A 21,403-nucleotide genomic window follows, 5' to 3' on the forward strand; every position below is an offset into this window, starting at 1 on the left:
GCAAGCACAATGCCAGAGTCAGTTATATAGGAAACAGACAACAGCACTGGCACTCGGGGACAAGAAAAAGAGAAAAGCAACGAGAGAAGAAAAAAGATGAAGAAAAAAGCCCAAATCAAAGTTAGTGGACTTTTAAATTAAATATCTACAGGTGCAAACACTGTCCAAGAGTAAACCTAACCCTTTAATATGGAACAAACTTGAATATGTGGGAATCAGCTCTTCTGCCAGCAAGATGCCAAAGGTCTTCGAATGTGTCAACTCCCGACTTATAAAAAGGCCCTGGAAAAGGAGGGTTCCCCACGATATTTGAGATTCTTTTTCTACCATGTGGGAGAATAGAGAGAACCCCAAGGCAGGCTAAGCCGGGTATGGTGGTTCACATCTGTAAACCCAGCACTCAAAAGGCAGAGAAAGGACTGTTGTAAGCTCAAGGCCAGTTTCAGCTACAGTTTAAGATTCTGTCTCAGCTTGGTAGTGGTGGTGCACCCCTTTAATTCCAGGACTCAGGAGGCAAAGGCAGGTGGACCTCTGAGTTCGAGGTCAGCCTAGTCTACCGAGTGAGTTCCAGGACAGTCGGGGATACACAGAGAAACCTTTCCTCAAAACAAATAAGAAAAGATCCTGTCTCAAGACAAAAACATGAAAGATGATTTAGTTTCCTTACTCACTTCTATTTGTTAACAGCCCAAGGCAGGAAGATGTCCGCTGTGTAGTGCTGCTGTCTTTCCTTTTAGACACCCCTGGGGGTGCAGTAAAGAGGGACTTCTCGGCCTCCCCCAACCCTCAACCCCCTCACCTCTCACCAGCCTCCTGTTCCACCATACTTCAGAAGCAGAGACCTGCTCCCTGCAATCTCTAGACATCAGCGAGATCATCAGCTCTGCCCTAAGCCAGGGCTGGGTTCAAGAGAAGCCCTGCCTGGGCAAACCCATCTTCCCTCTGGCCAAGTCTGACTCCAGAATGAAATTGAGAGGCTGACCAGGACTGGCCCGTAGAACCAAAAGGCCACAGCTATGTGTCAGACACTGCTTTTTAAACAGACTGAAATGCTCTGAGGTTTAACCAATAAAACAAAAACGAGAAAAACGTTTATGTTGAGCTATGTAGATCCCCAGGGCTGGGTTTTGCAATCGGCCTCCAAGCTTTAACTATGGTTGGTCAGTTCTAACATTTGTCTATAGTTCTCTCACTAGGACTAATAGTCTCCTGCCTCTGTGGTAGAGAGAGAAGCCTGAGGGCAGCAGTTGGAAACCAGGTTGGGGTGGGTGGGAGAGTTGTATAGGTTTGGCTTCTAGAGGTCTGAGTCAGCGGGGCAGGCAGGGCGGGCCCAGTCCACACATGCTCTTGGAGAACTGGGTACAGGAATGTTCCACCCGCCCAGGAGCCGGCTCTGCCCACCGAGTCCTGGCTCCTTCTCCCTTAAACTTTGAAACTCAGCTGCAGACGGGAGATGCTCCAGAGCCTGGAACTGTGGTTGGTAGGTTCAGCCAGGGGCCTTCAGAACAGCCTGGTCCTGGGGACTGGCTCAAGGTATACAGGGCCAAGCCAGACTATCCAGAGCTGGGCTCTGGCCCCAGAGCATCCCCCACCCTGCTGGGTGAGCTGGTACCACCTTCACTGGGACTCAGGGTCACTGTCTGTATAGTAAGTTGATCTCGGTGCAGTGGGTTCATCTTGACTAGACACTCAGATGCTCTGAGCACATGCCTGTGATATGCTCTTATAACTTGCTCTGCATCTGGGACACTGGACCTCTGTCTGGGCTGCTTGTCGCTCAAGGTTCTCTTGACTCTCTAATGAATTGCTCAAGGGGCCTATGAAGTAACACCACACAGCCCAAGAAGCATATACTTAGGGAACACTCTTGTTGCATACGTGACTCTGGCTATGTAGGGATGTTATTGTGTGCTGAGGACTGTGTTGTCACTGCGTAGCAAAGTGGCTAAGACTTACCTGCAGACAGATGGCAGTGCATTAGTGGTCATACCCGTGAATACATAAGTCTGGCAGTGTCACCAAGGTGTGACTATGTGGGCTCAAGAGCACATGTGTGTGAATGGTCACATGTAGCCTTTGGGCAAAGCATATGGGTGTGTGCATTTGTGTCTGTTTGTGGCATCACATCTACAACCAAGGACTGTGTCTGAGGCCGCAGTGACACAGCCATGGCACAGAGATGCACAGCTCTCCTGTATCCTAAAGGGGGCAGAATGCAGGCTCTCAGGTCTGCCTTCATCCCCCCATCCCCCCATCTTGACATAAGCACAAAACAGACTCCTTTTCCAGGGCTGGGCCAAGATTGGGGGGAACCCATGGATCCCAACCCCCATCCCAGGTCCTGGTAGCTGCTCAGGACAGAAAGGGAGGCCTTGTTTTGCAGCCCTCTCAGAGCAAAGTGAGAGGAAACTAGAGGCAGCTGGGCCCAGTTCAGTCTGGAACATCTGCCTGGCATGTGACTAAGGCCAACAAGCCCTGTCACCACAGCATCCTCTCCCCCCAACCCCCCATGCTCCCTCAGTCTCCTGCTGGGGGACACTCTGTCCAGCTCAGAATGATCACAAATTCCTCCAGTGCACAGAGAGAAACCAGAGACAAGGAGGGGATTATGACATTGCCATACACCTGCTACCAGCCAGAGGCCTTGGTGTTACCTGAAGCAGGTCTGGTCTATCTCTAGCCTTTACTTTCTCTTTCTTACGTGTGTCTCTCTATATAGACCAGGCTGGCCTCACAGAGATTCGTCTACCTCTACCTCCAAAGTGCTGGGATTAAAGGTGTGAGCCACTATGCCTGGCGTCTAGCCTTCAGATTCTTTCAGATTCTCCTCCTAGGGCCAAGCCCTTTTGGGACCCCACTGTCATGATTACAGGCATGGGAGATGGTTCCTTCTCAGCAGAGGGAAACAGGAGGACAAGGGCATTCCTTAGGGCAGGAAGTATTAGCAGGGGGCTTTCCAGGCACCACAGGTTAGGAGGAACATTCCAGAGGCCTCAGGAAGGAGCCTTACCCACACCCACCTCAGAGCCTTCTTTACAGAAAACTACATGGAGGTCAAAGCAGAGATGGGGTTACAGATGAGACCTCAGTTCCTTTAACAGTAGGAAAATGAAGGCAGGCAGGGAGGGGAAAATTCCTCAGAAAGTCCCAAATCTGACCTAATTTTGACCTAGAGCCAAGGGGCTCCATTCCAAAAGTTCCTGTGAGGACACCACGGACTAAACAAGGCCCATTCCTCACCCCTTGCCATGAGCTCCTGGGACTCAGACCTGACCAAACCCCTTCCTGGTGAGCCTGACCCTCGAAAACCCCACCTTGAGCCCCACTGCCTCCGAAAGAGGACTGGTTTGGTTTTGTGTTTTTTCCATCTGTGAAAGGATTATGCCTAGTCATCGGGGCACTCCCGTGGGCACAGAGGTGAGTCTTCTTTTAAGTTCTAAAATGGGAGCCACTGTAGGGCTGGGCTCCCAAGACTGACCAAGTCTCTGCCTCCCCCGTGCTAGGCTGGAACTTTCCAGGGTCAGCTCCCTAGGACAGGCATCACCCGAGACTATGCTGGGCACATCCTCTTCTTCAGCCCTCAGCACCCCTGCACATGACTTTACCCACTTGGAGATGGGCAAGGGCCGCCATTATGGCTCAGTCAATAAAGTGCTTGCAGCACTAGCATGAGGATCTGAGTTCAAATCCCTACCATCTACAAAAGTAAAAAGTCAGATCTTAGGCATGACTGCACGTGTCTTTAATCACAGAACTAGAAGGCAGAGGCAGGCAGATCTCTGACTTTCAGGCTAGCCAAGACTACATGATATACTGCTCACCTGCTGTAATCCCAGCACTGGGGAGGCAGAGACAACAGGATCCCTAGTGTTCACTGGTCAGCCAGCCTAGCCCAATTAGTAAGTTCCAGACAAACGAGAACTCAAAATATTAGGCAGAAAGCAAGTGGAAACACCCAGCTTTGGCCTCTGGCCTCCGTGAGCACCTCCCCCAAGTTCATACACACACATACATGAACACACACGCAAACACACACACTGAGGCATAGGCAAATGAGGAGGAGGACGAGGTCCTGGTTGGAAGAAGCCATGTCATCAGCTGTGGGGGTAGGGTCCTCTACGGCCTCTCACCAGCATAGCCTGTTCCTGTGTTTTTAAGTTACGAATTAAGTTTTAGACCCACTAAGATCACTGAATCTAGTCCAGTGGGGCAGTCTGGGTTCTGTCAGCCCCCCCACCCCCACCAATCTCACTGCTTCCAGGATTCAGAAAGAAGAAGCTGAGCTTCTGTTACACTAGTTAACTGGAAAAGGTTTATCAAGAAAAAGAGTCAAGCAGCAGGACCCAGGAGCAGAACATGGCTTCCCAGGGAGGCAAGGGGGGCAGGGTCACTTCCCAACAACCAGCTGCTGGGCCACACCCAGGCCTGAGGGTTACAGGGCAGCAATTCCTGGAGGATGTAAACATAGGTGGGTGACTGCACAAACCGACCAGTGAGTCTGGCCACACATGGGGGTCGAGAGATCCCAGCTTTTGGGATTTCTGTCAGATTTCCTTCCCACTGTGCAACAAGAGTAATTTGAGAAGACCAAGACACAGAAACAAAGGTGCCTGGACCTGCTAGGAGAATGGGGAGTTACGCTGGGAACTTTTGAGAGTTCCCCTCCAGAAAGGCACCACCAGGGCCCAGTGCTCCCTGGATTGAGCACCAGAAGGGAAAGTTTTTGCATGGTCCCCTAATCAAGGAAAAGTGGGGGAGGGAGGTGTCCCTCAACCAAGGCATTGAGGAATCCAAGGCCTATAGGAGGGAGTTGGCCTGCAGTCCCTCCTGCAGAGGCATGGGTAGGACAGGGAAAGCCAGAGATCACCGAGCAGGGATGGTCCCTCCCCTCTGTCATACAGAAAACAACCCACAGAGAGGACACCAAACTTGCTTTGGGAATGGTAAGAGGAGGGACCACATCGCTCTTCTGCCCAAAATGTCCTTCACTCCATTTACTGTCTTTTGCAGGTCCTTGTTATTCTTCAAGATACTGCCGGAATGTCACCTACTCCGTGAAGTGTCCCCCTAACCAGCAGAGTTCTGTGGTCCTCTGAGGAGTTTCCAGGAATCTTTAAGTGTCACTTCTCATTCTGCATTGTCTGCTAAGTCTATTGTCTTGAGAAGTGGCTCTTCCAGGACAGACAAGTTCTAGCCTTGGTCACCCATGTCTCAGCCAAGGCCACAGCAGTCAATGGAGTCCACGGAATGAACAGGGTGTGGTGACCAGATGAGTGTGCACTACAGGCTCAAGAGAAGCTTGATCTCTAGGGACTGACCAGCAGCCCAGGCTTTGGCTCAGAGGGCTACTGCCATTCATCTATCTCTAAAGTCAGGGGAAAGTATTCCAGGGATACCAGGACTTCTCAAAAGTCCCTTGTCTTCTCCTAGAAAGAACAGGCCACTCACCTCACCCGCCCTGGGCACCAGAGCCACTGCTAAGGACAGGAGTGGGATGGACAGGTGGGAAGAGACCCTGCAGAGCTGGTCAGAGTCTGTCAGAGGTGGTCATACATGTGGAGGGTCTTCTCCAGCTGCTGGCCTACCCGCTGGTAGAAAAGAATCTGCTGGCGCAGGTAGCTTTGCATCATATGCTTAAAATCGAGCTCACGGCGCTGGTGGAAATGGTTCATCTCGGCCTGCAGGGCGAAGCCTACCACACGGCAGCGCCTGCGAATGCCATCTGCCTCTTCCTGAGCCATTCGGCCCTCATCACTCATGCGCTGGCTTTCCTTCACCTTGGCAAAGGCACCTGGCAGGACAGAGCACAGGACAGACAGGTCAGGGCTTGGATCTCCCTTGTTCACTCTCTGTATATCCCTCTAGTCCCACAGGGTGAATGACAGGCGTAATGCCTCCATTAAGAAGGACTTCACCCATGAAGCCACCTGGCTGGCTCTGTCAGAACATCACAGGTCTCACGGTCTCATATTTTATTTAGCCTTGGTAACAATCTTCCAAAAAAGCCTTCCCTGTTCCCTAGAACCTCTGAGGCTTTCTTAGTTCTCACACTCTGGCTGGTGGTCCCTGAGTTGTGAGCTGGGTGAGTTCAAGGACTTCCATGTTCCTCTGTGTTCCCCAGTTCTTATAAGGTCTGGCCCAGGCAGATGTAGACACGTCTGCTGAAATGACTCATCCCTGAGTTGCTATGACAGTGACATCTCCCTGACTTGAGTGTCTATTTCACAGTATCCAAAGATATTTCCTAAGCTAGATGCTGTGCCTGGCTCTTCACTGACTGCACATGACAGTTCACACCCGGTACTCTGCCTAAGAGGCCTCTGGGAGTTGGCTCTTGTACATGTCACTTCCACAATGACACCATGTCCATCCAACCCGCCCAGTTCTTTCCTATCTTACCCATGCCTGCTGGATCCCTATCCATAATTCAGGGCCTGGATCAGGTTCCACTTCCACTCCGAATTCTCCTCAGTGCCCCAGGCAGACTGCCTCCCAACACACCTGTCTCTGGCCTGTTGTCATACTGCTGGTTCTAAAAGAACACTTCAAAAGGCCACCTGGTATGTCTCCCTTACATACAATAGCTCCCCACTCCTTACTCCTGCCCCAACAGAGGCAGAGACTGTAGAGATAAATAAGTGACAGATGGTAATGGAAAGGATAAACCTGGGCAGGGGGCTTAATCCGGGAGAATTGGAACGAATCTACAGTTAATGATTTCGGCTTTGAATTGCCTTTAAGCCAGTCCTAAGAAGACAAGGCAGTGTGTCCATGCCTGGCACACACTCTTCAAAGGACAAAAGGGAGCCCCCATCCTCCTTTTGTTAGTTGTTTTAAGATTTACTTCATTTTTGTATGTTACACAGGAGGATATGTGCACGAGAGTGCCAGTGCAGGCCAGAGACATTGGATCCCTCTAGACCCCAGGAGTCACAGGCAGTTGTGAGCCACCTGACATGGGTGCTGGGAGCTGTATCCAGGTCCTCTGGTAGAGCCGCCAGTGTTCTTAACTGTTGAGTCATCTCCCCCTAGTCTTTCTTTGGTTTTAATTTGTTTTTTGGTTTCTTTTTGAGACAGGATTTCATGTAGACCAAGCTGATCTCAAACGTGTGTTCCTATACTTTTTTTTATGGACACTAAAGATTGAACCCAGGGTCTTACACACATTCTGCAAGTACTCCACTAAATAAGATGCATCCCCAGCCCACGCTACTTCTTCCACATGGTATACCAAGTATACCCTGGCCCACGCTACTTCTTCTATGCAGTCCTCTCTTAATACTTACTCAAATTGCCAGAAATGTTCAAATGTACTTACAAGGCATTTCCAATCTGCCAGTGCTCTGCATGCTGGAAATAACTCCAGATGCCTTTATCAGAGACGCCATCTTTACTAGTCAGCAAGAGCAGGGCTAATACCTTAAGTTTGGAGAGAGATACTTCCATAGTACCCCAAATCTGTAACCCCCAGCTTTCACGTCACTCAGGCCTCAGACACCTTCTGACAGTTACCACCTGCCTCCTGCTCCATGCTGATGGTCCAATCCTGGGCACAGGAGGGAACACGGGAAGAGACTGGAGACCTGGAGAGATCCTCAGGGGCAGCTGTTCAGTCCCATCATGATGACTATTTTAAGAAGAAACTAAGGGGGGGGTGCTGGAGAGACTGCACAGTGGTTAAGAGCACTGACTGTTCTTCCAGAGGTCCTGAGTTCAACTCCCAGCAACCACATGGTGGCTCACCACCATCTGTAATCAAATCTGATGCCTTTTTCTGGTGTGTCTGAAGATAGTGACGGTGTATTCATATGCAATAAATAAATAAATAAATCTTTAGGAGAGGTGAAGAGGACGAGGAAGAAGAGGAGGAGGAATAAGAGGAGGAAGGGGAAGAAGAAGAAACTAAGATCCTGAGGGGACTTGTTTAGGGGTTCCCAACCCCCTTCCCATGAATGGCGGGTGCTTGGCCCTCCACATCTGGGGGATGGACAGAATCGCTACAAAAACTCTATGTAAGGCCTTTAGACAGTGGACACAAGGCTCCAAGAAGGTCATGGGTAGGAAGGACCATAAGAAATAAAAGATCAAGACCAAGAAAGTTAAGCGTCAGCAAACAGAGTCTACCTGAAGCAGAGACCCAGAAGAAGCCTGAATCCCACTGGTTGAGTCTGGGAGCAGTGCTGGTAGATCAACACTCAAAGAAAGATTTTCTTGGGGCTGGAGAGATGGCTCAGTGGTTAAGAGGCTGACTGTTCTTCCAGAGGACCTGGGATTCATTCCCAGCATCCATATGGCAGTTCCCAACTATATGTAATTCCAGTCTCAAAGGATTAAATGCTCTCTTCTGACCTCCACAGGTATCAAGTATCTATATGGTACAGAGACATATATATGCAGGCAAAACACTCATACACATACAATAAGTTAAATTTTTTTTTTAGAAATATTTTCATGCCCATGACCTTAAAGGATGATTAAAGCCACTTTTGTTGATGAGATAGTGACTCAAGTGGCAAAAAAGAGCCTACTGAAATCACTAGGTATCCAGAGACAGGCAGGACTTGGGGCAAAGGCTTCAGAAGTGGCAAGGAGAGGCAGAGGCCCCCAGCCTGCTCTCCATCTGTGGTGGTTTGAATGAGAATGGTACTCATAGGCTCCTAGGCCTCATCTCCAGTTGATGGAACTGTTTGGGAAGGATTAGGAGGTGTGTCCTCATTGCAGGAAGTGTGACATGTGGGTGGGCTTTGAAGTTTTGAAAGTCTATGCCATTTCCAATTCTCCCCCCTGCCCCGACCCATACCTAATAGATGAGATGTGAGCTCTCAGCTACTGCTCCAGCAGCATCCCTGCCTACTGCCATGCTCCTCACCATAGTGATCATGAACTCTTACCCTTTGAAATTGTGAGCCCCAATAAATATAGAAAAGTAACTAAGATACCATCATTTAATTAAGTCATCACCTGGTGACTTAATTCTGGGTCAAGACCAATAAAAGCTAAGGAGTCCCACTTGAGCAGGATGGTGTTACATGTGTCAAGAACACTTCTCCGGTCCACTTAGGACTCAATGTGAGATCCCCCCCAGGGTTGCCTCCTGGCTTGGCACATTAGATCTCAGGGATAAGGAGTTAGGGCTTGGAGACTCTTAGCTGCAGAGCCCAGGGTCCCAGGCATTTTTGCTAGCCTCCCCCCCCCCAACTTAAAACTACCTACTCTAAATTTGGGGGCAGGAGGTCTGAGTCCTAGCACCAGATCTTACACCTCCAGAAAACTATTACTCAGGCTGGGCTGTCCCCAGACAGTATTAGATGTGATGCTGCTGTAAAGTGCTCATAACAACAAAGCGCCTTAAGAGTTTCTACATCTGTAAAATGGGACAATAACGGCACCAGCTCTATAGGAACTGAGGTTTAATTGAATATGCACACGAAGTGCCAATCCTTGCACCTGCCGTAGACTAGGACTCAGAATGCTTTATGCTTTGGTATGCAAAATGCCTCCATGTATGTGTGTATGTATATATGGATGTATGCATATATGTGTGCAGTCATGTTCAGGTAGGTGTAGGAATGTATGTGCCATGGTGTCATACCATTACATATAATTAAGAACAAAGCTAAGAGAGGAGAAAGGAGAAGGAAGAGGAAGAGGAGGAAGAAGAAGAGGAGGAGGAAGAGGAGGGAAAGGGCAGCAGCTGCTGTTTAGGTGAAGAAAGGATTACGTAAGGAAAGACCTATCTGTCCCCTAGTCAGGACCACCCTCCTTCAGATAGGCTATGAGCTCCGTGGTCCCTTGAGGATACTGTGTACTCCCAGGCCTTTCTTGGGCACACAAAGCACAGAAACTGAGATGATGCTGGAGTATTCAGCCCGAGCCTCCTTCCTTCCCCCTTTCCCCTCCGTATCATCAACTCCAACTGTCCAGCTCTTGGGAGGTTCCGTCCTCCATCTTCCTGATGCAGTAGATTCCAACATACCGGGCCTTTGTATCTTCTCTGCTATCAAATCCCCTCAATGCTGCTTATCTGTGAAACTGAGGGGACCATACCAGTGACTTAGTAGTAGGGGCTTGGGATTGATCTCTGACCTTGCTGGCTCTCAGAGAGGACTCTGAGTCCTGATTAGCTCTGGGCAGTCACTACACCCCCTTTTGTGACAAGATTGTGACAAGAAAAGCTATTACAAAGCTTTTCTTTCCCACAAATGCCCACGTGGGCAGAACAGGCTGGTGAGCTGAGCTCAGCTCCAGTCAGATTCCATGTCACATCAACATGGTGTCTTAGGGAGAAACTCACCAAGGTCACCTCATCTGAGAGGTCCCTTCAAGAAGGTCCCTTCAGGCTGGTTTCCAGACTTCCCAGCCTGGGCCTCCCCTAACTGTTCCCTCTCCTGTTCACCATTTGTTCAAATGTCTAGATGGGATAGACAGAATTCCAGGGCCTGCTGCCAAATGTCCTGTTCCTTTCTCTGAGGACAGCCTCTATCCACAAGGCTAGCTCGGGATGCTCTCAAGCTGCAGTTTCCGAAGCTTGCCCAGTTCTCCTCCAAGCTCCTCTCTGGCACTCACACCATACTCAGGACAGAGCTCAGAAGCTAGAGTAAGCAGGGCTAGCACTGCAGGAGGCTGATCCAGGGAAGTGAAGGCAGGCAGCGTCTGCCCTGACTCTAAGAAACATCTCAAGTAGAGACAGAGACATGATCTCTCCTGCCTTCCTACCTATCTGAGGTAAAAAGGACAATATGGCTTTACTCCCTTCTCCTTTGATTAGAGCCTGGGAGCACTGAGTGTGTGGATGTGTGGTTGCCCTCTTGCCCCAACTCTGCCCTAAGTGAGAGTTTCTAGCCCCTGAGTTTGGGCAGCTGTTTAATCAGTGTGCCCAGCCTCTTGCTGCCCACACAATAACATGCCATCCGAGGAGCTGGTTGAACCAGCTCTCCCAGGCCCAGCACAGTGTGTGGCTCTACTTCCGCACAGGGAGGCACCAGCCCTGCCAGGCTGTGCCCCCGCTACCAGTTATCTCCTGTGCCTCGAGTGCAAAGCCAGATCTATGGGACCAGCCTGAGGCACAGGGCAGGCCTTCCCCGGAAGCCTCTACCTCAAAGGCCTAAGAAATGAAAGTCTAGGAAGGCAAAGGCTCTTCCCAACCAGGGACACAAGGCAAACCGGAGGCAAAGCTGGGCTAGAACTCAGGTTTTGAAATCCTGAGGCTGAAAGGAGAAAGGTAGGCGGAGATGAGAGAATTGAGCAAACAGAAGAGGTGAAGGGGAAAGTGGCCTGGAAGCTAGAGAAGCCCTGACAGCCACCTTCCTAACTAGGTCAGGGGCCTAGGTGTGGGGGTAACTTATTTGCTGTTCCCTATACTAGAGTCAGAGGGCTGCCCAGAGCAAAACTCCCTGACCTCATGCCCTGCATATATTCTTCCTGAGTTACTAGCCCCAGGGAGGACCACACCTCTGTCTTGTCATCTGCCTTCCCTAAGTCCCAGGACTCAACCCCTGGCTAGATCCTTACGCAAGAGAAGCCCAGCTTGGGAAGCAGGAGATAGATTGGCCCATGTGAACAGAGCCCTGGGACCCCTGGCTGTATCCCCACCCCCTGCCCAGCTGAGTGCCCCATGTGACCCAGGATGAGTCACTTCACTGGCAGTTCCTTAGCAGTTCCAGCAGCAACAGGCAGGGGCTCATCCTGTCCCTCCCCCATACCGGGGACCATGAGAACTGAAAACGTGATGGGCCTGGGAAGCTGCCAATATGACTGTGTCCTTGGGGAGTTGGAGGGAGGAAGGGATAGTGCCGACTGAGCCACAGACTTGTGTGCAACCACTCTCCTGTGGATAGACGTCTTCGTCTGCCAAAATGAGGGCAGATAGTGGCTAACAGATAGTGCAGTGATAGTGGCTAGCACACAAGAGGGAGTCTGCGTTCCCAGAACTCAGTAATACCTTGGGGTTCCATGCATGATGGGGTAAGTAAGACATGGAAAAGAAAGAAAACAAATGAAAATCTGGAATGGATAAGAGGCATACACAGAGCTCAGTGAGAACAAAGACCAAAGCTGTCCATGCTATCTCTCTGCCTACAACAGCACTCTGCAGAGAACCATCTTAACACACTTGTTGAGCAGCGAAGGAGATGGAGACAGGAAAGTGTGATGAGCTGTTCATAGTCCAGGCTCTCCCATATTCCCAGGGACCAGGACACTCATGCAGGGCTTACCTTTTTGCAGGTGGATAATGTCAGGGAAGTTGGAGAGTAGGCCCTGGTAGAGAGACAGTGTGTCAAGCATTTGGAAGAGGTCGTGCTTGGGCTGTTCTGCAAACATTTCGCCAACGGTTTCATAGGTCCGGCCAGTGTGAGAAATGGCATTGTTGAGAGCCTCAGACCTAAAGGGAGGGTCCATCTGGAAGGCATGGCTAATGGCCTGGAAGGCACTTCCTAGCTTCTGGAATTCCTTGCGGAACCCCCCCACATGTTTCCGCACCAGCTCCGCCGCCACGTTGCTAAGCTGTAGGACGCTGTCATCCATCTTCTTACTGAAAGCCTTGAATGTATCCACGCGGTCCTCTACATCCTGCAGATCCTGGTGCTCTGTGGGGATCTGGAAAGTGAGCAGAAAACTGGCGCCCACCATCTCATCCTTCTCTGCCCGGCGCTTACCCATCTTCCACTGCTTGTCATCCAGGCAGCTGAGGAAGTGCTGGAAGCCCTCATACTGGGAGAGCACAGGGTGGCTGGTCATGTGGTCCATCCAGAGGATGAGCCTTCGCTTGCGCTTCTCGATGAAGTCCTCTTCGAAGCGGCCTGTGGCCTGCTTCTCAGGCAGGTGGGGCACTGAGATCACTGTGAACTTGTGTAGAAGGCGGTTGTACAGCCAATCAAAGTGCTTGTAGCGCCGGTAAACAGGCAAGCCTGCGTGGGTGGGTGTAAGCTTGTAAGAGATGTAACTTTTGATGCCTTTGAACTTGGTCTGTTTGGTGGGGTCCTCTATGGAGCAGGCAAATGGGTGGGGGTTGGCCTTCCACTGAGGGCCACGTGGGCCCATCTCAATGGAGTACGTCTCAGCAATCTTGGCCATCATGGGCACATCACCAAGGATGAAGGCCTCCACTCCAGAGCGTACGAAGCACGAGAAACGATTGAGGTTCCGTCCTACCACACTGCCCCGCTTGGCAGACGCCAGACTGTCCTGCCTTTCCAGGGGTGCCTTGGGTCGGAAAGCCATATGCTGGTTGGGGTAGGCACCCGGGTAGGAGAGGTTGAGTGGAGGGTGCCCATTGGTACCTAGACTGCCAGCTAGTGGCTCTTCTACCACTGTGCATCCATCATCCCAGTCATCCCAATCATCATCATCATCATCCTCGAAGCTTCCTGGGTTTGAGAGGAAGCTGCTGCCCCCACCACTCCTGCCTGGACTGGCCATACTCGGGCTGCTATACAAACTCCCCTGGGTGACCAGGGAGCCTGCAGGGCTGTTGGAATAGTCCACATGGTTGGTGCTGATGCCAGGACGGACAATCTCGACATAAGAAGCAGGGAAGAGCCCTGTCTCCCCACGGCTGTTCTGTCCCTGCAGCCAGCCGTCCAGTGAGGTCTCACTGAAGATAACCAGCTCTTCGTCCTGCTGGATACTGATTTCCTCCTTGTTCTCACTGTGGAAATCATAGAGGGCTCGGCCTTTCAGTGCCATGGCTCAGCTATCTGTTAGGTCAAGACTGGAAGGAAAATGCCTTGCCCAGATTCAGGATGTTCAACGGGGTGTCCAAAAAAAAAAAATGTACTTGCAGCTCAAAATCTAGTATGCCCTATCAAGTCCTTTGGGCAGGGCCTCAGCATGCACAGATGCTGTCTAGCTGCCTTCTGGTCAAAGAAGTGTCCATGGTCCAGAAACTGCCTTGGGGTATCTGCCTGTAAGCAGGGAGGGGTTGGTCATGGCCACAGTCTTTCTCCTCTCCCTTGGCAGCCCCTGAAAAGGAGCAAGTCTCTCCCTCCTCACACACCAAGCAGAAAAGTCAAATGACTTGAAGAGAGCAGCTCTGCTAGAACCAGAACGAGACACACACTTTCTACTAAAACAGTGTTGTACAACTGAAGAGTTTTACCCTCAGACCGCGGTCCCGGGAACGCAGGCAAGGTTCTGCCTCCTCTGGCTCTCCGCTCTTACTGGCTCCGGCTTTGGGAGGCTCTCACATTCTTCTGGAGATCTGCTCCTTCCTCCTTCCTCTCTCCTCCCGGGCCACCGCGTCTTCAAGAATCCAGAAAATTCAAGAGGGGCAAAGAGAATAACAGCAGAGTCCTGAACCAATTCCAAGGGTGGATGTGTCCGGCCTCCAAAAGAGCCAGGCCAGGAAAACAAGGGCCAAAGCTTGCACAACCGGCTGATAACTACTCGACCCAGGGGGTGCGACCCCGTCTCGCTCGCTCTGGCGCCCTCTTCCCGCCCTGCAAATGGCCAGCCCCCACCCCCAGATAACAAGGGGGGGGGCGCGACAAGCAGCGCAAAGAACTTCTGGACTCTTTCTCTCAGTGCCTCTTTTGTTTGCCTAATTCCTCGGCAGTTTCAGAGTACGAAGCTGACCCGGATCAGAGTCTCAGAACCCCTGTCCAGAAGTAACGCTAGGAGAAACCTCCACCATCACCACCCCCGCCCCTAATGTGCCCCCCGAACACTCAACAGCAGTCAGTAGATAGAGCTCTGTCGAACAGATGGCGTGGTCGGGTGTTTGTCCGTCCGTCCCTAGGTTCGTTCTCCGCGATGCCCTCTGGATCCGACCCGAGAGGGACTAGCTGTGCCCCAGCTTCTTGCCTCTTTGCCCCTCACTCGCAGCCCTTCAGCGCTGCCAGCAGGAAGCCGAGTCCAAAACAAACATTCACCCTCCCTTCAAAAAACTAAAAAGAAAAAGAAAAAAGAAAAGAGAAGGGGGGAGGAGTCCAGGAGATGGCGTTCCGAGGAAGGAGGCTAAAGCAGTAGGGGAGGTGAGGGGTGGAGAGAGAGGGAGGGAGGTATGAGGGAGGGAAAGCAGGCTACGGAATTCAACAAACTCTACCGCACTTCCGTGCGTCCTGGCCGGTCAGGGACCGCACAGCTCCGCCCTCCCGCGGCCAGGGTGCCACCGCCGGCCTTCCGCTCACTTTCCTTCTGGCGGGCGCCCTCCCTCTCTCCGGTTCAGTCCCGGTGGCCGGGATCCAGGAAATGGACCCGGGAGTCGGGGAGCTGCGAGCTTTCAGCAGCCCAGTTGCCGGCGCCCAGAGCCGCTTCTCGCTCGGATTGGATCGCCGCGCGGGGGAGCTCGCCAGCCGCCGCCTAGCTTCGCCTCCTGGACTTGGTCATCCATCAGCCTTTTCCGTGACGCAAGTGCAGGAAAACTCCGAAAGTTTGCGGAGCGCAGTGGCAAGGAGGGAGCTATAAAGGCTAGGAGAACCGCCTCGGCTGCAGGGGAGCAGAGCTGCGGACTCCCTTTTCCCAACCTCCTTTCCCGCCACGCGTGCTTCGATCTGTCTAGGGGCTAACACAGCTCCCGGGTTGTTCTCAGAGCGTGGAGGCAGCAAATTGCGACCCTGGTATCCCGCATGTGATAACCAATGCTGTGAGCAAGATAGGGAGACGAGCCCTCCTGCCTTCCGCAGCTCCCAGGGTGTGGGGGTGGGGTGCCAAAGACCATGTAACTTCTTCAGTGACAAGTAACAAGTTTAGGCAGGCGGGTTCTGGGTTGCTTTGTCCTTTCGCGGGAGCCGGATCTTCCTTCCAGGCCAGCAGCAAATAGCAAGGAGTGGTCTGGTAAATAGCCTTTAGGCTTCCAGGATTTGACCCTCCACATTAGGCAAAACGAGGTGGACTAAAGACAGGAGTTGTACTGAACTCTGGAGCGAATATCAACAGCTGGATTGCTGCTGTGGTTTTTAATTCACACTGTCTGTCCCATCATTAAGTTTCTATGCCAAACAACAAATTAACCGAATCTAAGATTATCGTCTGGAAGGTCATAAGTATCTTCACAGAGAAGCAAGATGTTCCTGCCTAGTGTGGCCAGTGTTGTGCAAAATGCTTGGGAAGGCACTGATCCCAGCCTAAGTGGAACACATATCAAGAACCTTCCAAGCCGTGGTCACCCACTCCTTCAGTCCCAGCACTAACAGAGACAGGCAGATTTCATGAGTTTGAGGCCAGCCTGGTCTACAGAATGAGTTCCAGAAAGCTAGGGATACATAGAAATTCCCTGCCTCTCTGTCTTGTCTCTGTCTGACTCTCTTTGTTTTTCTCTCTCTGTCACACACACACACACACACACACACACACACACACCTCCTCTTCCTCTTGGAAGAGCCCTAGAGCCTTATTTACCCAATCTTGCTAGGGCTTCCTACCTCCCAGTTACTATTGTTCTTACTTATTTCTGATTAACTGGTATAAAGTAGCGCTGCTGAAGGTTGGGACATTTGGCTGTTTTGAGGGTCATGACTCCTAGACCTCTAGCTCCAAAACTCATAAACTTTGACTCCCTATGAAGGATAATAACTGGTCGTGATAACACACATGGGAGACTGAGTGAGTGCCAGGCCAGCCTGTGCCACATCTAGCAAGATCTTACCAAAAGTTAACCAAACAAACCGGGAGCTGAAACAGCCCTGTCATGAATTGGAGGCTGGACTCCAGTCCCTTTCTCAAACAAACAGACAAACGAGTGATGGTAGACACATTTAGTCCCAGAATTTGGGAGACAGAGGCAGGTGAATCTCTCTGAGTTCTAGGCCAGCCAAAGATACATAGCAAGACTGTTTCAAATTAAAAATTGAAAAATCTTGGGCATGCCAAACAGTCCTAGCACTTGGAAGGCAGAGATCACATATCTGAGGCTACCCTCGAGCCTATGTAAGTCGGGGGGGGGGTGTCACAAAACTAGGTGTTATGGTACATCCTTGTAACCCAAGCACTTGGAAACAAAGGCAAGTTTTAGCTCAGCTTTGTCTATGTAGTAAATTTAGGACAGATAAAGCTACAAGTGAGACCCTGACTTAAAAAACAAAAAGTACAAACCCTAGAATCTGGGAAACAGTTGTGAAGCAAAACTTTTGCTTCAATAGATCAAGAACTGGGTCTGTTCCTTGGGATGCCCATGGGCCAGGTTAGCCCATGAGGCTGATGCATCTTTCCCCTCCCAAGAAACCTTGTCCCTTGCTATATAAGGACCCTAAAGACTTGGTAGATTGTTTCTCCCAACCGCTGTCTTTTGTTTGGACAGGGTCCTGCTATGTAGTCCTAGCTGACCTAGAACTGGCTATGAACCATGCTGATGTCAAACTTGCAAACAACTTCTCCTCCACCCCCCACCCCCCATGCTGGAGGCATTTTCCTACCTGTGTGAGTCTCTTCTTGTTCAGGGACCTTTCTCCTAGCTGAGGCTAACAATAGCAACTATTTCCTTAATTATTGCTGAGTACTTGGCACAGCTGTAGACACTCCCTCCCACTATGAGCTTAGTGTACTTATAGTACAGCTGATAGGCTTTCAAAAGCATGGACACAGCCCCACTACCTTGGTTGCCTTTTGTATATGTATGGTACCAGGGAAGGAAGTGGATTTGAATCTAGGGACTGGGCATGTTGGCCAAACACTGTACTGCTGAACTCAGCACTTTTGTTATCTTTTTGGATTAGGGTCTCACTACATCGCTGCCCAGACTAGCCTTGAACTGACTCTGTCATTCAGGCATACCTTTTTGTAGTCCTTCTGGCCTCAGTCTTCTCAGTATTTGTATAACAGGCTTGCTTGCTGTATTGTCTTTACTTCCAACACACATTTAAACGGCAGCATCTTAGATTTATGTATATGCTCTAGGTAGGTTTTCCTAATTCTTAGGGTTACCCTCATTTCCAAGTTTTTAGGAAGAACAAATATTTCAGCTTACAGAGATCTCCAGAACCTCCTTCCACTCAGTAAATTCCAGGGGTTCTCGTCAGGTCTAAAGTTACTAGGAAACTGGACTGACCTTCATGATTTCCCTGTACCCTGCTCATGTCTTTGCAAATGATCCCTTTCTTACATTCACTTTCCTTTATCCTTTCTGTTCTTGCATTTGTATGTCATGTGTGTTTCTATCCATGTGTGTGGAGTCCAGAAATTGATATTGAATGTCTTTCTTGGATTGCTCTCCAATACACTGAATTAGGGTTTCTCACCTGAACCCAAAGCTCACAGATTTTTTTTTCCTCAGATAGCTAAGCATAGAGCAAATCTGACACAAAACCATGAGGAGAGGCAGAAAGCTATTTTTGACATAGGTCTCATTATGCAGCAGTTGGCTGGTTTGGAACTTGCTACATAGACCAGGCTGGCCTCAAACTCAGAGACCCTCCTGCTTCTACCTCCCAAGTTGCAGTGTTAAGGGCATATACGACTGTGCTGGATCATCTCTTCCCTTTAATTGGAACCTGTTCAGTTTCCTATGAAGACCCTGATTCATACATAAGAGACAACATCCATCTCTTACCCAAGCAGGAGATGAAGTTACATTGTTTAGGAATGAGCAAGGAAGCCACACTAAGTGGCAGTACAAGGACACACTATTGCTATGACTTTAGTAACACAGAAAGCAATAATGAGGGTATGTGGTAGGACATAGGTAATAGGCTGGGCTAAGTAAACCTGGGAAATTTTTTTGTGGAGCGGACTAGACTAGAATGATGATCACGTTTCTGAAAATATTTTCTCAGAAGCTGGGCATGGTGGTGTATGCCTGTAATCCCAGAATTTGGGAGGCTGAGGATTGGGTTTAGCAGGGCGTGGTGACGCACGCCTTTAATCCCAGCACTTGGGAGGCAGAGGCAGGCGGATTTCTGTGTTTGAGGCCAGCCTGGTCTACAAAGTGAGTTCCAGGACAGCCAGGACTATACAGAGAAACCCTGTCTCGAAAAACAAAAACAAACAAACAAACAAAAACAACAAACAAACAAACAAAAACAATCGGGCTTAGTAGCATGTGTCTTTAAACCCAGCACTCTGGAGGCAGAAGCAGGTAGTCCTCTGTAAGTTTGAGGCCAGCCTGGACTACAGATTGAATTCAAGGCCACCCAGGACTATGTAGTGAGACCCTGTCTCAAAAGAAACAAACAGGAGTTAAGATGACAGATACCAGCATGAGGCCTAGGGAGGGGGAGTGAGCAGGTCAGTCCAGTTAGCCTATCGCCTCTCAGTTTCAGTCACACAGATTAGATAGATAATGCCTGTAACCTTTAAGAAGAAGTGTTGCTTAGAAGATAACAGAAACATAAAGCAGAACTCTTCTGGTTTTTAGAACGCTTCTACTGGTTCTTTGTGAATTTCACATCCTGCACCACTCATCTCCTTGTCCTTTTGTATCTACCCTTTGCCCTTGCAACCTCCCCCAAAAGGAAACAAAAAAACCAAACCAAACAAACAAAACAAATCTCACCAAGGAAGCTTCAGTGTGTCATGGTGCGTCACACAGTATACCTGTTTTCCACACATTTTTTTCTTTTACTTGCTAATGTTCATTTTAATTCTTCATTGGTCTGGTAGGAGGCCTCTGGCTTCAGCTACACCTGAGGACTGACTCCTCTCAGACATACTGTGGTTGCCATGTGTCTTAGTTAGGCTTTTACTGTGGTGAACAGTCACCCCTTATAAAGGCACCCCTTATAAAGGACCACATTTAATATGAGCTGGTTTACTGGTACTGAGGTTCAGTCCATCATCATCATCACAGAAACATAACAGCATCCAGGCAGGCATGGCGACAGAGGAGCTGAGAGTTCTACATCTTGTTCAGAAAGCAAATAAGAGAGGACTGGCTTCCAGGCAGCTAGGAGGAGGATCTCTCAAAGCCCCCCCTTCCCCCCCCCCCCCAGAGACACACTTCCTCCAACAAAGCCACACCTCTCCTAATAGTGCCACTTCCTGGGCCAAGCATATTCAAATCACCACACCAAGTGCCATGGAGATACTGCAGCTTTGGATCTGCAGGACCAACCCCTTCACATGCTCCAGCAGTTCATAGCTTGCTTTTCAACTTGATAATCTCAGCAAATCATCTTTTGGGGTAGATGAGGAAGTGACACATAGAAAGCATGCATTGTGGGCTGTAGAAGTGACAATACCATATATCTATCCTGCCAGCCTCACTTACAGCAACAGAGAGTAGAGAGACACACCTTCATAACTGATATGGTTTGTGTGTCAGGAGTTTACCCCAACAGGTATGAGCTCAGTAGAAATTCTTCTGGCCTTTGTTCTGCTTCTGTGATTTCAGACAGGAGTTGTTTGCCAGACTGTTCACCTCTTACAGATGAAGGGGTTAGGACTCCTACTTACACTCTGAGTTTCTCATCACTGATGGGTACCATTAGTCACTGAGGATTGCAGAAACAAAGAATCCCCAGACGTACCTGAGTAACACTTTAACTCCAGCATTTGCAGGCAGAGGTAAATGGGTCTCTTTGAGTTTAAGGACAGCCTGGTCTATATAAAAATTACCAGGACAGATAGTACTAGAGACATTCTGTCTCAAAAAAATAAAATAAGACAGCCATGGTGGCACATGCTCACTCATAATCTCATCCTTTTGGATTGAATCTGGTTATATTGTGGCAAATTCATGGCTGATCTGGGCTACCTAAGGAAACTGTGTCAAAAAAAAAATAAGAGGTAGGAATGCTTCCAATCCTGATTAATTCTTTGGTACTACTGCCAGTCCAGCGACAGAGCTGTTGCTGGCCAGGATGGGACTATTTGTCAACCCTGGGGACCACTGAAACTGAGACATTTGCAGAGTTCTAATCACGTTTTTGACAGAGATAATCCTCTTATTTATTTATTTATTTATTAGCATTCCACTCTTCTAAAGTTGTGTATGCTTTAAAAAAAGATTTGTTTTATGTGTATCAGTGCTCTTAGCTGCATGTACATGTGCATGTCAGAAGAGAGCATCAGATCACATTATAGATAGTTGTGAACCACTATGTAGGCGATGGGAATTGAACTCATGACCTCCGGAAGAGCAACCGTGCTGTTAACTGCTAAGCCATCTTTCCAGAGTTGGAGAGATAGCTCAGCCGTTAAAGGATAGGCTCACAACCAAAACTATGAGACAACTCTTTAAAAAGCAGTAACCCCTCTCCCTGGAAACTGACATCTGCAGCTATTGACTCTCTTCAGTCACCAAAGACAGAAATCTGAGATTAAACTAGGTGCTGCCAAGATGGCTCAGTGGTTAAGAGCACTTGACTGCTCTCCCAAAGGTCCCGAGTTCAATTCCCAGGAAAACCACAAATGAGATCTGAAGCTCTCTTCTGGTGCATATGAAGGCAGAGCAATCATATACATAAAATACGTCAATGTATAAATATCAATGAATAAATTTTTTTTTTTTTTTTTTTGGTTTTTCGAGACA

The 21,403-nt window shown here is 49.6% G+C and overlaps 1 protein-coding gene across 1 annotated transcript; it reads right to left on the minus strand.

Moving 5' to 3' along the window:
- Positions 1–3,720: 3,720 nt before the first annotated feature.
- Positions 3,721–15,271, minus strand: Snx33 (sorting nexin 33). Its single transcript, XM_021172539.3, has 2 exons — positions 12,216–15,271; positions 3,721–5,791 (listed from the first exon to the last, which is right to left on the minus strand). The coding sequence occupies exons 1-2, from the start codon at positions 13,684–13,686 to the stop codon at positions 5,538–5,540; spliced, it is 1,725 nt and encodes a 574-aa protein (XP_021028198.1). The 5' UTR covers positions 13,687–15,271; the 3' UTR covers positions 3,721–5,537.
- Positions 15,272–21,403: the final 6,132 nt, after the last annotated feature.

Source organism: Mus caroli, unplaced genomic scaffold, assembly GCF_978045245.1.
Source record: "Mus caroli unplaced genomic scaffold, Mus_caroli_1 scaffold_11, whole genome shotgun sequence".
NCBI classification, from domain to species: Eukaryota; Metazoa; Chordata; class Mammalia; order Rodentia; family Muridae; genus Mus; species Mus caroli.

Coding starts and splice junctions, on each gene's coding strand:
- Snx33 (XM_021172539.3), bottom strand. CDS start 13,686: ATGGCACTGAAAGGCCGAGCCCTCTATGATTTCCACAGTGAGAACAAG. Junction 5,792..12,215: donor CATTATCCACCTGCAAAAAG/GTAAGCCCTGCA, acceptor CTGTCCTGCCAG/GTGCCTTTGCCAAGGTGAAG.